This window comes from Denticeps clupeoides, chromosome 18 (genome assembly GCF_900700375.1).
Source record: "Denticeps clupeoides chromosome 18, fDenClu1.1, whole genome shotgun sequence".
In the NCBI taxonomy this organism is placed as follows: Eukaryota; Metazoa; Chordata; class Actinopteri; order Clupeiformes; family Denticipitidae; genus Denticeps; species Denticeps clupeoides.
In genome coordinates this window covers 17081953-17097528 of record NC_041724.1, presented here as the reverse complement: position 1 = coordinate 17097528, position 15576 = coordinate 17081953, and the positions used below count along the sequence as shown (strand labels likewise).

The 15576-nt window shown below is 42.4% G+C and overlaps 1 protein-coding gene across 3 annotated transcripts in view; it reads left to right on the top strand.

Annotated features, from left to right (window-relative positions):
* trpc7b (transient receptor potential cation channel, subfamily C, member 7b) overlaps window positions 1-15576 on the top strand; it is a 53626-nt gene that overhangs the window by 8317 nt on the left and 29733 nt on the right. For all 3 annotated transcript variants that reach the window (XM_028959736.1, XM_028959737.1, XM_028959738.1), the window contains 4 exons: window positions 1651-1833; window positions 8125-8289; window positions 13101-13317; window positions 13566-13799. In XM_028959736.1, the coding sequence (XP_028815569.1) occupies window positions 1651-1833; window positions 8125-8289; window positions 13101-13317; window positions 13566-13799 (799 nt within the window). The remainder of the gene's footprint in view (window positions 1-1650; window positions 1834-8124; window positions 8290-13100; window positions 13318-13565; window positions 13800-15576) is intronic.

Sequence of the window (15576 nt, the reverse complement as noted above, 5' to 3'; positions counted from 1 at the left end):
AAGGGAGACTGGATGAAGAGCTGCCTCAGGCCTGTACAGAAGTGTGAAATTGACTTCATTCAGCTCCCGTGAAGGAGAGGAGAGGCAGTCTGTATACTGCAAATTTTTATTACATTTTGATTCTGTCTGTATACAAAGTCTGTCTGTCTTCACTCAAGTCAACCATCCTTGTCTGTCATTTTCCTTGCTTCTCCATACAGCAATGTTTTGCAGGTCCATCTTTTACTTTATCCTTTTCAGGCACCATTTCTTGCCTTTGTTACCCTCTTGCTCTTTGTCGGACTGATAGCACCAGACAAGTGGTGCACTGTGGTTTCCAGAGCTTCCTCTTTTATACCAGAGCTTTGACATTTGGTGACAGCATCTGCAGTAATTCAGTATGGGGTGAAATGCATTAGCCTAAAGTTGAGGATTGGGGAAAGGGGGGTGCTACACCCATTCAAGGGCTCAACACTTCCTGAAGACACTGCTCAACCCAGCTCCTTAAAGTGAACAAACAAGTCATGAGCTGACCAGAGGTTGTGTCAACAAGTCCTCAGCTGAGGTGACATGGGTGAAAAAGTGATTGAGTGAGTGAGAACTGAGTTAGTGAGTGAGTGATCGTGTAACGAGTAAGTGAGAATAAATGAGAGAGTGACTCAGTGAGTGGCTCAGTAAGGGAATGAAATACTTAGTGTATGCATGGTCAGTGAGTGAGTGAAAGAGCAAGTAATAAACCTGTGAGCATTGAGTGAGCCAGGGACGAATAAGTGAGTGAATGATTGTTTAGTCAGTGAGTGAGTTAGACAGGGAAGATTAAGTGAGTAAGGTTTTCCCCTTACTCCACTTAAATTTCAATGCAATTCAAAAAAATATTGGTCAAATGGTCAAAATGATCCTAGAGAGTTCTACCTTTATTTAATATTAAATAATTGTTTGTCAGGCTATAATTCATTTGCCTTTGTGTTTTTTAGTTGAATTCTAACTGATGCCTTTCCCGCTCTTCATAACACACACATAAACTTCAGCCTCACTGTTATATGTTCAAATGTGTTGCTTTCTTGTGGTCCATAAAACTCTCTCTGAGAATTCCTTGTTTGGCACAGTTCTTAATAATTTTAAAGCACTTAATCAGGCAATGCTTGAATCACCTTCAATCTGGCAATAAAATAGAGTTCTGGGTATTTCCAATATGGATCTTGCATATGTGTGGATCTGATTTCCCAGACAGCAAAATCAGACTGAAACATTTGTGGCATTTACCCTACACCCTTATCCAGAGTAATTTACTATCAGTAATTACAAAGAAAGTCACTCAGGGTTAAGTGTCTTGCTCATGGACACAATGGTAGCAAGTGGGGTTTGACTTTGAGACTCTGCTGTCAGTACCCAATCTGTACCACTTAACCAATTGAAAGTCACCATGTTAGTGCGATGTATCTGCGTGGGTCTCAGGTGTCACTTTTTTAATACTCAAGACGTGTTCAAATTATGTGAGCTTAATGACTGTCTTATTTCTAACTTGTCATTTGTTCTGTAATCACCCACACTTTCTTCATCTTTTACACCATGGGGAACAGTTAGGTATTTAATTGCATCAAAACAATCAACCGCAATCTAAGTGAAGGACAAATATGTTTAGCCTCCCCTCTGTTTTTTTTCTCTTCTCAGAACGAGTATCGTAAACTGTCCATGCAATGTAAGGACTTTGTGGTTGGGGTGCTGGACCTGTGCCGAGATACAGAAGAAGTGGAGGCCATCCTGAATGGAGATGTTGACCAGGTTCAACCCAGTGACCACCATCGACCCTGCCTGAGTCGTGTTAAACTTGCAATCAAATATGAGGTCAAGAAGGTGAGCTTTGTTTGTGTGCACACTCATCTATTGTAAGACATATGACACTATTCTTTTGGCCATAGAACTTCCTGGAGGTTAAGCAGGCAAATTATAGAGCTTGGGTCGATGGGATGACCTCCAGTGGTTTAAGTGCTGCTTGCACTGGATTATTAGGAAGGAGATGGTTTTAGCTGAATCAACATTAGCAGTGTACACATCATGCTCTTTACAAAGTTTAGACAAAGCTTATCCTTCAATCTGTTGTAAATGACTGAGATGTGTGTAAACATTGGTTGGTTGACAAAGATTCTTGAAAAAAGTTTGTTCAGTCTATTGAAAATGGGTAGCAACACTAACTTGACCAAATCACAGGAATCACATAATGCCCCTTTGTCACAGCAGCGTGCATGGCAAGGAGGATGAAAAGGCTCAACACAGGGATTTAATAACTCATGGTACATGGCTCGAGAACAGAACAGGCATCAGAAAAAATGCATGCATGCTGACCAGAAACACACAGGAACAATTATAACATACTACAAGTGATAACAATCAAGGAGATTGCAGACACGGGACACCAGGAAAACTTGGTCTGGAGTGTCAGGTAATGTTCCGATCATAACACCTTCATTTTAATTAAATATTAAATTATCTAATTAACAGCCGAGATTTATTTCACATTTTATTAATGGAACAAACGCACAGCGAAGTGTCCAAGACATTTCAAGAGATCAAAGTGAAATGATTGTCACATGTGATACACAGCAGCACAGCACACGGGGCACACAGTGAAATTTGTCCTCTGCATTTAACCCATCACCCTGAGTGAACAGTGGGCAGCCATGACAGGCGCCCGGGGAGCAGTGTGTGGGGAGGGAGCTATGCTCAGTGGCACCTCAGTGGCACCTTGGCGGATTGGGATTCAAACCGGCAACCTTCTGATTACGGGCCCGCTTCCTTAACTACTAGGCCACCACTGCCCCATATCAATTACAATTCAGCACGTTTAACAGCAAAGTAAATGGCTAAGCAAAATATGTAATATTTTATCATCTGTAATGTAAGACCTTTCTGTCAATACAGAAACTGAATTTGCATATGACAGAATTCTAATTTGGGCTATAATGGATCAAATGAATAAATGATGACAAGTACTTTTGACCTTTTGACCCTTATGGTGATGAGGATCATTGTTGTGCTGTCAGAATACTTAGAAACTCAGAACACACCCTATTCCTGAGATCTTGGCTACATTTCCCAATAACAATGAATCTTAGTGTTTCTGTGAGCGTGAGCTGAATTATTTACTTCTTTCCTGAGGCACTCTGCATGTAAGTACTGCTGATTTCACCTTTTTTCACAGTAGGAGGAGACATAGTTGTACTAATCACCAAGGGCATGTGGTTTGTTTTGTGATAAGTAATATGGATGTTTTAGTTTATGAGTTGAATAAAAATATTCTTGAAAAATGATTTAAGATCTAAAACGATCTAACACAAGTCTTCATGTAAATGTCCTGCTAACTTGATTTACAGGATCATTATTTATTAAGGTGTACATGGGCATGTATAACAGGAAATAAATATTTTAAACATGCTTTAAAAGCAATGATAAATATTCCTTGTGGATTATATTATTTATGATATATTATTAAATAGCAGAAAACATAAAGCATTTAGTATATCGCCTACAACCATGTAGACATTCAATGTCAGGACTACAGGACTTAAATAGTAAAATCTATAATAATATTATCACAGGTAAATCAATATTAGAAATCCATCAAGGTGCAAATTTCTGAAGAATTTTTACTTTATTTGTACTGTGCTTCACTTTCACATAAGCAGTGTTCAGCTTCAAATTAGTACTACATTAGTAATACACAAGTATTCAAAATTGATTCAAGAGATGAACATTGAAACTGAGTGGTGGACTTGCACTCAGTTTCATCATATTCATCCACCCTGTCATCAGAAGCACCTACTTTGATGCATCTAATGTGTAAAACATGGCAACTGATCCCTGATAATCTCTGTCCAAAAGATCAGAATGGACTTTCCAGTTAGGAGATGCTTGCTTCAGATATATCAAGCTTTCAAGAAGGCTTTGTTTAACATCTCAACATAACAAAAGCAGTTTGTACTTGATGATGTAGTGAACATGTAGTGTAATATAGTGTAACAGTACATTTTGCCACCATCCCAAGTATGCTGTAGTGCTGTTGTTACCGCAGGGATCATTTAAATTGTGTTACTGTCACTGTTACTGGAAAAAAATGGATTAGTGAATAATAGTTTACATATTTATCCACGTCAGATTGTTCATTGTAAGTAAATATTTGTGCTGTCTTTCCCTAGTTGTTACCCAAGTCACACCATTGTAGGATCTTCATCCTGTTGTCTAGTCCATTCAGCCATGCAGTTAACTTTATGCATTGATAGAGGTTGTGTTTGGACTTTTATTTCCTTGGTAACATATCAGAGTCGCTCAACACCTATGGACACCATTCTTTAATTTAGTTGGGATCAGAGAAAATGATTAAAAATGAACATTTGATGCTGTTTTCCTCGATTGCACTTGGCAGGATTCTGCGTTTCTTATCATCAGGCAAGCAGCCTACCTCCAGAAAGGAGGACATTTTTTTGCATTTCAATGTGATTGTGTACATTAAAATATCACATTACTCAAAGCTGAGCCCAAGCCTTAGGCTAAATGTCAAAAACACAAAGAACTACTTCCCATCCCAATCCACTGTTTGAGGTTTAACTCTAATCGCCAGTGAGATGACCACACAGAGAGGAGGGAAGGACTGTTTCCATGGTAACCAGGTTGCAGGATCTGCGTGACCTCTGGGTTACCTATCTGCACAGAATACATATTACAGTACAGAAACACACACACAAACGAGTCCCAGTCTGAGGTACATTGTCTGTCACAGAGTGCACGCATTATCCCCCATGTGTCAGGATTCCCTTCACACTCCAGTGAAGACAATTGTGTTGCTTGAGTAAAGTAAGATGGCATGTCTGTTTCTATGTAAGTGTCTGCAAAGAGGACAAAGTCAAAGGAGACAGCAGATGGAAAACAGACTTAAAGATGGAATGAATCTCTACTACAAGCAAAAAGAGGGACTGGTGAAGGTCAGATAAGTGTAAAGGGGAAAGTGAGGAGGACTGATTTAGTGGGCATCCTGTTCTAATGGTCTCCTAGAAATGCTGCATACACAGACACCTGGCTACACAAACACACACACACACACACATTCAGACAAACAGACAAAGAACAGATAACTCTTCTAACAATTACCATTGTCACAAAGTAGCTTTAAGGCATTCACAAAGCAAGTAGAAATGTTCACTACTAAGCACACACTCACAATCCCATCCGGCATAAATATCAATTGTGTGGACAACCAAACTGGTTCATCCACTGTGGCGACCCATACCAGGAGCAGCCGATGGCTGAGCAGTTTAATGGGATATGCTGACCTAAACCATAATCTCATCTCACTGTGAATAATTTGTTGCATAGTACTGAATGTAACCAAAATATTATCCTTTCATGGAGATAGGAATGGACAAATATGAATGGACGGTCTTTGGAACGTTGACCACTCAAAATGCATAATCCATCAGTGTCCACGATTTGTGGAGTTGAAATAAGTTACAGAAAACTTGACTTGACTTACCAGCCAATCAAAAATAAATAAATAAATAAAGACAAGGCCTACACAATAGTCAATCATAAAATAGCAGTAGTGAATCTGGGCAAAATGCAACACAACAACCAATGAAAAAGTATCCGGGGATTCCTCGCATTATTCTGCTGTATTCTGAAAACGATGATGCACAGAGTAAGTCATCTTTTGTTGTAAAGTTATGTTTGACATAAACAACAATTTGACTGCTTTTAGAGAATGTTGGCAGTGGTGGCCTAGCAGTTAAGGAACTGGCCCCATAATCAGAAGGTTGCCGGTTCAAATCCTGAGCCACTGAGGTGCCACTGAGCAAAGCCCTGTTCCCTCATGGCTGCCCACTGCTCACCAAGGGTGATGGGTTAAAAGGAAAGGACACATTTCATTGTGTGCATGTGTGCTGTGCTGTAGTGTTTCACAATCACTTCACAATTAAATGTTACCCAGATAATTAGCATCAGTTTTTAATGCCAAGTGTCTACATTTACAGCCTGCATCCTGATTGCATGTGGTAATAAGTAGAATAACTTATACAGTGCATCTGGAAAGTATTACAGCAAACGGGCTAAGTGACGATGAGGAGCTCTAAGAAGCCTTTTATTAGCCAGAACCTATCAGGCAACAGCCCATTAACTCACCTAACCCTCACCCTAACGGTGGGTAGAACCTCACCTCACTACACCTGGAGGCAGCCCCAACAACCTCGCTGTGCTCCAACCCCAACAACAAAATCCCCAACAACAAAGTCCAAGACATGAAAGTCCAAAACACCAAAGTCCAAACATTGAATCCCAACATCAATCCCGATACCACCCTGGAGAGTGCTGCCTTCTCCCTGGATGCCACTCCGGAGTCGTGTCCTATGATGCCCAACTACCCTGGTGTCCTCGCTTCAAGTCATGTAGTAGGTCTTCTACCTCGCCAGCTGGGCGGGAACACAACTTTTCTGTCTTGGCAGTCCGCAACGTCTTCAGGAGATTGGCCTACTTCCCAGGGCCTCTGGAGGACACCCGCTGGACCACTCAAGAACATTCACAGAGTTGTCCTGAAGCCACTCCTTAAATATCTTGGCTGTGTGCTTAGGGTTGTTGTCCTGCTGAAAGATAAACCCCAGTCTGAGTTTAAGGTTTCCCAGTCTGGTTTTTATGCTTCAGACATCTGGATATTGCTGCAGTCGTCTTTCCCTCTATCCTGACTAGTCTCCCAGTTCCTGCTGCTGAAAAACATTAGCACCACATGATATTGCCACCACATGCTTTCCTGTAGGAATGGTATTGGCCTGGTGATAAGCGGTGCCTGGTTTCCTCCAAACATGGCACCTGGCATTTATACCAAAGACCAGAGAATTTTGTCCTTCAAGCTTTTGGTAAATTCCAGGCAACTAATTAACTCCAGGGTTAATTTTAAAAATAATTTCTGGAAAAAACACTACTTGTACCAAACATGCCCGCACACTTCGATTGGCCGCTCTCGTCCTCATATCACCACTCTCTTCCTCGTTTGCAATTTACGCATCCTGGGAAAGCTGATTCTGTGACTGGCTAAAAGTGGCTGCACTTCTTCACCATGGCTGAATTTTGGAAAGAGACATTAGATACAGTATTTGTGGACCACTAAGACATACATAAAAGCAAAATAAATTCTTAATAGGGGACCTTTAAGGAGTGGTTTCCATCTGACCACTCAACCATACAGGCCTGATTGGTGGATTTCTCCAGAGATGGTTGTCTGTACTATTCTGTGGGGCAGGATGCTTTATTTCATTTCTTTTGTCAGCCGTCAGTATGCTCATTTGTCAGTAAAGACAACTGATATATTTATGTTTGCTATAGAACGTTTAAAATGCACAGTTTGTTTATAAGGAATTGTTAAATATTTTCACAGTTTTGGATACTTTGATTTTGGGGTTTTCTTTTTTTTCTTTTTTATTGTAATGTTGGACCATACAATTCGGAATTTGGAAGTTTTGTGGCCAACTGTGCGAAAAAACATTTTATGTGGTGGTTTGAACATAGTTTTGTACATTTATAACACCTAAAAGTTTAATAAAAACAACTAGTGCTGTATTGAATTTATGACTAGTCCTTTTTTTACAAGTAATTGAAATTAACTAAGTAACTTTTACTCAAGTAAATTCTAAATCAAGTATTTTTTTTTCTTTTACTTAAGTAGATTTTTAGATTGGTATTGCTGGATTGGTTAAATTTGCTATTATGATTTCATTAAATACAAAACACCTTAAATACATTTTGAACATTTTAATATTACACCAAGATTGATTATTAAGTACAGGGTACTTTATGAGTTGTTGTTGTGTTTGTTGTGTTTGTTCAACCTATTGTTAGGTTAATGTAAACTCAACAATTGTTTTTTAACCAAAGGTTCAGTTTACTCAGAAATTAGTATGCATAATGTTGACTTTTTTTAACTCACAACCTTACATTTTAGTAAATGAATAAATTATATATTTTTGCTATTCCATTTACCCCAATTGCAGCATAAGGATTGCCTGTCTCCACACTCCATCCAAGTCGTAGAATCTGATGTTCCTAAGGGTGACATAAGATTTAACCTAATTGCTATTGTGTGTGTGTGTGTGTGTTTCTTGTTACCAGTTTGTAGCCCATCCCAACTGTCAACAGCAACTCTTGACTATTTGGTATGAGAATCTGTCTGGTCTGAGGCAGCAGTCCATTGGTGTGAAGTGCTGGACTGTCCTGGGTGTCACCGTTGGCTTGCCCTTCCTTGCTATCGCCTACTGGATTATGCCCTGCAGCAAGGCAAGACACACTTCAGTTCTTACACACACATTTATTAAATCACACATCCAGAACAAAAGGCACCCTTTTACTAATTTTATTTCCTGTCTTATTTCTTACGATTTCACAAAGTTTTTAAAGAATGAAATTTAATGATCAATCCATTTTAACAGAAGTTCTCTATGTATGTTACAAGAGCCCAGTTAAGAAATATGTCATAGTCAACGTACCACCTCCAGCCCATCAGAGGGAGCAAGATCAGGCAGGGAGGCAGCGACCCGGAGGCGGAAGTGAGAGCGAGCAGCGGCCAGTAAAAAAGTCAGGTGGCCTGGGGGGATGCTGCTCGCTCTTTGTTGAATTAAGTTCCCATAGATGCTAGCCTTCTTTATAAACGCCTGATTGATTATGCCTTTTGACTACGACCTTTGCCTGTCCTCGACCTTGAGTTTGCCTGCCCCCTTTTGCTACGACAGGAATCTGGAATTTGGAATCTGGATTTTTTTTTCGTTCCGTCATGCAAGAAACAATTGCTTCCTAAACATCATGGTTGCTGAGGCATAAGGGGTTTTTAGCAGTTCAGAGGCCTGTGAACAAGGTTACTGGTTTGTGTATTTATTGTTTGAAACTGAAAAAAGTTAATTGAATTGTATTTTGCATGACATTACAATGAAGTCTATATGTGTGTGCGTGTGTGCTTGCGTGAAAAAAAGGCCTCTAGGGTAATAGATGGATAATATGATGCAATCCCAATATCTGCCCTGTGAAATTCAAATCATCTTTTCATTTGACTTATTCTATCATGTGATGATAAGGCATGATTTTTTCCCTACAGATGGGAATTGAGATTTGTGTGTGTGTGTGTAGTCATGCATGTTTAGACTTATCCTAATTCTAGCATATATTCTATTTGTAGCATTTTCCCTGTTGAGACAATGTTGAGGCACATTTTTATATACAGTGGTGTGAAAAACTATTTGCCCCCTTCCTGATTTCTTATTCTTTTGCATGTTTGCCAGACAAAATGTTTCTGATCATCAAACACATTTAACTATTAGACAAAGATAACCCAAGTTTTTAAATTATGGTTTTTACTATTTAGGGAGAAAAAATCCGAACCTACATGGCCCTGTGTGAAAAAGTAATTGCCCCCTGAACCTAATAACTGGTTGGGCCACCCTTAGCAGCAATAACTGCAATCAAGCGTTTGCGATTACTTGCAACAAGTCTTTTACAGCGCTCTGGAGGAATTTTGGCCCACTCATCTTTGCAGAATTGTAGTAATTCAGTCAATGTACTGCAACGTTGTAATTCAGCTTTTGTCAGGATTGGCCACTGGTGTTGAGCACAGCTGCAGTCAATCCTGACAGCTTTATTTGAGGGTTTTCTAGCATGAACCGCCTTTTTAAGGTCATGCCACAACATCTCAATAGGATTCAGGTCAGGACTTTGACTAGGCCACTCCAAAGTCTTCATTTTGTTTTTCTTCAGCCATTCAGAGGTGGATTTGCTGGTGTGTTTTGGGTCAGCTTGAGTTGACGAACAGATGACATTCTCCTTCAGGACAGTAGAATTCATGGTTCCATCTATCACAGCAAGCCTTCCAGGTCCTGAAGCAGCAAAACAACCCCAGACCATCACACTACCACCATATTTTACTGTTGGTATGATGTTCTTTTTCTGAAATGCTGTGCTACATTTACGCCAGATGTAACGGGACACGCACCTTTCAAAAAGTTCAACTTTTGTCTCGTCGGTCCACAAGGTATTTTCCCAAAAGTCTTGGCAATCATTGAGATGTTTTTTAGCAAAATTGAGATGAGCCTTAATGTTCTTTTTGCTTAAAAGTGGTTTGGAAATCTGCCATGCAGGCCGTTTTTGCCCAGTCTCTTTCTTATGGTGGAGTCGTGAGCACTGACCTTAATTGAGGCAAGTGAGGCCTGCAGTTCTTTAGATGTTGTCCTGGGGTCTTTTGTGGCCTCTCGGATGAGTTATCTCTGCGCTCTTGGGGTAATTTTGGTCAGCCGGCCACTTCTGGGAAGATCCACCACTGTTCCATGTTTTTGCCATTTGTGGATAATGGCTCTCACTGTGGTTTGCTGGAGTCCCAAAGCTTTAGAAATGGCTTTATAACCTGATAGATCTCAATTACTTTTGTTCTCATTTGTTCCTGAATCTCTTTGGATCTTGGCATGATGTCTAGCCTTTGAGGTGCTTTTGGTCTACTTCTCTGTGTTCAGGTAGGTCCTATTTAAGTGATTTCTTGATTGAAACAGGTGAACAGGTGTGGCAGTAATCAGGCCTGGGGGTGACTACAGAAATTGAACTCAGGTGTGATAACTGTGGTTAGGGAGGCAATCACTTTTTCACACAGGGCCATGTAGATTTGGATTTTTTTTTCTCCCTTAATAACGTAAACCTTCATTTAAAAACTTTTTGTTTTCAATTATGTTATCTTTGACTAATAGTTAACAGTTTCGGATGAGCAGAAACATTTAAGTGTGACAAACATGCAACAGAATAAGAAATCAGGAAGGGGCAAATAGTTTTTCACACCACATTATGTCCAGTAACCCAAGAGTGCCTACTGTTATAATAATCATGGTGCCTGCTGGGTATAAGTAGCATGTAGTGTAACTGTCAGGATTGGCTCCAGGTTATCGCTACAGCTGAAACCAATTCTGACTGCCTTTAAATGTCTGTAACTCCGCCCCTTCTGCAGCAGCAACATTTTGGTGAGGACCTTCGTTTGTAACCTGGAACCCTATTGAGTTCTGGCAACCGCCACTAGCCTGCGGGCTCGTGTAAATTTCATTGTTTTTCGGCCAGCGCGCTGTTGTTTATTTGTATTCCTTTATTGTTTAAAAATAAATCCTTGTTCCCAATATGTACCGCCTCTGCGCTTCCTTCTCCTTCAGCTCGCCGGCATGACAGAATGTCGCCGCTCCTCATAAAAGCGCAGAGGAAAGAGGCAGAAAAGGAGCGCGAGGAAAGACGCAGTCGGGCGCGGTGAAAGCAGACGCCAGCGGACAGACGCGCCACCCCTTCTGGTGGAGAGCTTTTTTTCCCAACGAGCCATGCCGCGTGGCGGCGCGTGATGACCTCAGCGAAACCCGGAAATATCAAGGGAGGCATTCCTCCAGTGGAGAATGGCCCGACTACTGCCCATGGGAGCTGATCGCGGCATGGGTCCGGGATGTCCGCAGGGTGGACGACCCTCAGAGTCACCGGTGGGAGGACACGGATGACGAAAGCGACGATGACGTGGATTTTTCTTGGCCGGTCGAGGCTGGGATGGCTCCACCCATCGCGCGGGATGGCACTTCCCCTCATTTTGTCCACCAGATGGCGACACAGCAGCGGAGCCGAACCCCAGGGAGGGAGTTCCTAACCTGACTGCACGGGTCCAGGATGAGGTGGACAAGCCCCAAGGTACCCCTAAGTCCAGCCAGGAGTGGTGCTCCCCCAAATAATTTTTGGGGGGGAGGGTGAGTGGGGAAGCGACAGAGCTGGGTGCTCCAGTAGCCGGTACGGAGGGCAGGGCAGGCATGGGCCTGCGTCCGCCTCCAGAGGGGTGGAGGACCATAGAGCCCCCTGGAAGGCATGAGTTCCCAGCTGGGATAGGCAGGAAGAGGGCCTGCTTGTCCCAATGGACGCAGAAGGGGCTAGCCGGATGGTCTGGCAATGCCCCCACATTGGCACCAGGGACGTGCAGTGAGAGGGGCTACATGTTCCCAGAAGACATTAGCATGGAGTGCCTGGAACGGTCGCTGGAGACTCCGGGACCGCCTCCCTGACCGGTGCAGGGAATGTCATAAGACGCATCAGAGGGGACATGCAGAGACAGGGCCCGCACATACCCTGAAGGATCGGCCCTGATTTTTGTGTGCAGGTCTCAGGGTCCAGGGCTGCCAAGCGGGACCACACACGGGAGCCAGCCTGAGGGACCGGTGCCGCCACGCCAGACCACGCCAGGGAGCCAGCCCGAGGGTCTGGGGCCGCCACGCGGGACCATGCTGGGGAGCCAGCCCGAGGGTCCAGGGGCGCCATGCGGGACCACGCACAGGAGCCAGCCCGAGGGACCGGGGCCGCAATGCCGACCACGTCAGGAAGCCAGCCCGAGGGACCAGGGCCACCACGCCGGACCACGCCGGAGAGCCAGTCTGAGGGACCAGGTCCTCCAAGGGGAGGACAGAGCAGGGCAGGAGCCCTGTGGTTGCCGCCATCCGCCCCGCCGCCTCCACTGATGGTACTGCTGGGGCTCCGAGGATGTAGCCCTTGGAGGGGGGGCTCTGTGAGGATTGGCTCCAGGTGATCGCTAGAGCTGAAGCCAATTCTGACTGCCTTTAAATGTCTGTAACTCCGCCCCTTCTGCAGCAGCGACATTTTAGTGAACTCTTGAGGACTTTCATTTGTAACCTGGCAACCTATTGAGTTCTGGCAACCACCACACTTATCAGCTTTTTTGACAAACAGCCACCCTCAGGTTGCTATTCTGAACCCATTTCACAGATGACAACAGTCACTTGCTTTTGATTAATTATTTTAATATTTATATAGATAATTAATTGATTTGTGATTGATTGATTCATTCATTTTAATTACTAAATTAAGCAGATCTATCAGTGTACTCATCAAGTATGCAAATGTTTTGCTCTGGTGCTTTAGGGATAATTACTGTATCCTTAAAAATGGATGATGTTTTTTTAACTAATACTCTTTCAGTAATACACTGGTACTAATACAAAAAATTTACCTGCTTCAAATAAGAAATATCAAGTCATGGCTGAACTGTTTTGTTTAAGTCAAAACACTGTTGTTCTTATGTCAACTAGCTTGGTCAGATTCTGCGCAGTCCATTCATGAAGTTTGTGGCCCATGCGGTTTCATTCACCATCTTCCTGGGCTTGCTGGTTCTCAATGCTTCAGACCGCTTTGAGGGTGTGAAGAACCTACCCAATGAGACCATCACTGACTACCCGCGGCAGGTCTTCAGAGTGAAGACCACTCAGTTCTCCTGGACAGAAATGCTCATCATGAAGTGGGTCTTGGGTAAGTAAGTAGCAAGGCATGAAAAGCAACATGCATTTGTATGACTGAAGTCGTGTCACACTGCTTTAAGCATTTTAGCATTATTAAATTTAATAACATCCCCATAACTGATGCATCTGGGGTGGGAGGAGGAGTCTTGTGTGCGCATTATCATTGTGTGGTTACTGTGTGTGCATTATCATTACTTTATATTAATGCATTAAATACGAACAAATTCAACCATTCAAAAAAAGTGTGTTTTTGTTTAGGAATGATTTGGTCCGAGTGTAAGGAGATTTGGACTGACGGTCCACGGGAGTATGTCATGCATCTGTGGAATGTTCTTGATTTTGGGATGCTGTCGATTTTCGTGGCCTCTTTCACCGCCAGACTCATGGCCTTCCTCAAAGCCTCCAAAGCTCAGCTTTATGTGGATCTGCATGTACCCAATGAAGACTTGAGCAACGCATTATTGCCTGCCGATGTTGCCTATTTTACTTATGGTGAGTTGTTCTGCAGTGTTTCTAATTATTATGATGCATATTTAGACACTGGCACAGTCTCAGGTAAATAGTAGTGTCATGTTTAATCAGATGGCTTTAATAAGTATATGTGTGTGTGAGAGAGAGGGGGAGAAAGAGCACATGTGTGTGTATACTACAGGGTATAAAGAACAGAGCAGCTCAGCTGTGGTCAAGAATGTGTTTTTAAAACTTTTTATATAATTCTGTGTTTGAAGCAGACATGAGATTCCAGGTCCATGACTCATTACGTCTTGGGGCAGTGGTGGCCTAGCGGTTAAGGAAGCACCGCAATAATCAGAAGGTTGGTGGTTTAAATCCCACCAAGGTGCTGAGGTGCCACTGATCAAAGCACTGTCCCCACACACTGCTCCCCAGGCGCCTGTCATGGCTGCCCACTGGTCCCTCAATGAATGGGTTAAATTCAAAGACCACATTTCACTGTGTGCACTGGGTGCTGTGCTGTGGTATGTCACATGTGACAACTAATCACTTTCACTTAATTAAGACCACATACAGACTGCGGACTCCTGCTCACATACAACCCAATTCCAATTAAGTTGGGATGTTGTGTAAAACATAAAAAATAAAAAATAATTACTTTTGACCTATATTCAATTGAAGACACAACAACATATCTAATGTTCATGAAATTTTTCGCTGTGAGATTATTTAACATTAATATGAGTTTCCCTAGCCTGTCTATGATCCTGCAAATGATGAAATGTAGAAAGGGTGCTTTGGTCAGTCTGCTTCACCATTCAGAGTGGCACTCAGATGGCTGGATCTGGAATTCAACAATGTTGGCACAAGGGGAATTTGGTTATTCTGAAAAAATGCTGACACTACTTCCTGTCTGCACCAAACATTGTGGTTGCTGAATAGTGTTGTTGACGTAATTTCTGCGAATGCTTTGTCAATTTCTATAGGCCGCTCTCCTCCCTCCTTAAAGTGGAAAGTGGACCACAAAGACCTACAGTGGTGTGAAAAAACTATTTGCCCCCTTCCTGATTTCTTATTCTTTTGCATGTTTGTCACACTTAAATGTTTCTGCTCACCAGAAACTGTTAGCTATTAGTCAAAGATAACATAATTGAACACAAAATGCAGTTTTTAAATGAAGGTTTACATTATTAAAGGGAGAAAAAAAAACTTCAAATCTACATGGCCCTGTGTGAAAAAGTGATTGCCCCCCTTGTGAAAAAATAACTTAACTGTGGTTTATCACACCTGAGTTCAATTTCTGTAGTCACCCCCAGGCCTGATTACTGCCACACCTGTTTCAATCAAGAAATCACTTAAATAGGAGCTACCTGACACAGAGAAGTAGACCAAAAGCACCTCAAAGGCTAGACATCATGCCAAGGTCCAAAGAGATTCAGGAACAAATGAGAACAAAAGTAATTGAGATCTATCAATCTGGTAAAGGTTATAAAGCCATTTCTAAAGCTTTGGGACTCCAGCGAACCACAGTGAGAGCCATTATCCACAAATGGCAAAAACACGGAACAGTGGTGAAGCTTCCCAGGAGTGGCCGGCCGACCAAAATTACCCCAAGAGCGCAGAGACAACTCACAAAATACCCCAGGACAACATCTAAAGAACTGCAGACCTCACTTGCCTCAATTAAGGTCAGTGCTCACGACTCCACCATAAGAAAGAGACTGGGCAAAAATGGCCTGCATGGCAGATTTCCAAGGCACAAACCACAAAACCACAAAAAGAACATTAAGGCTCGCCTCAATTTTCCAAAAAAACA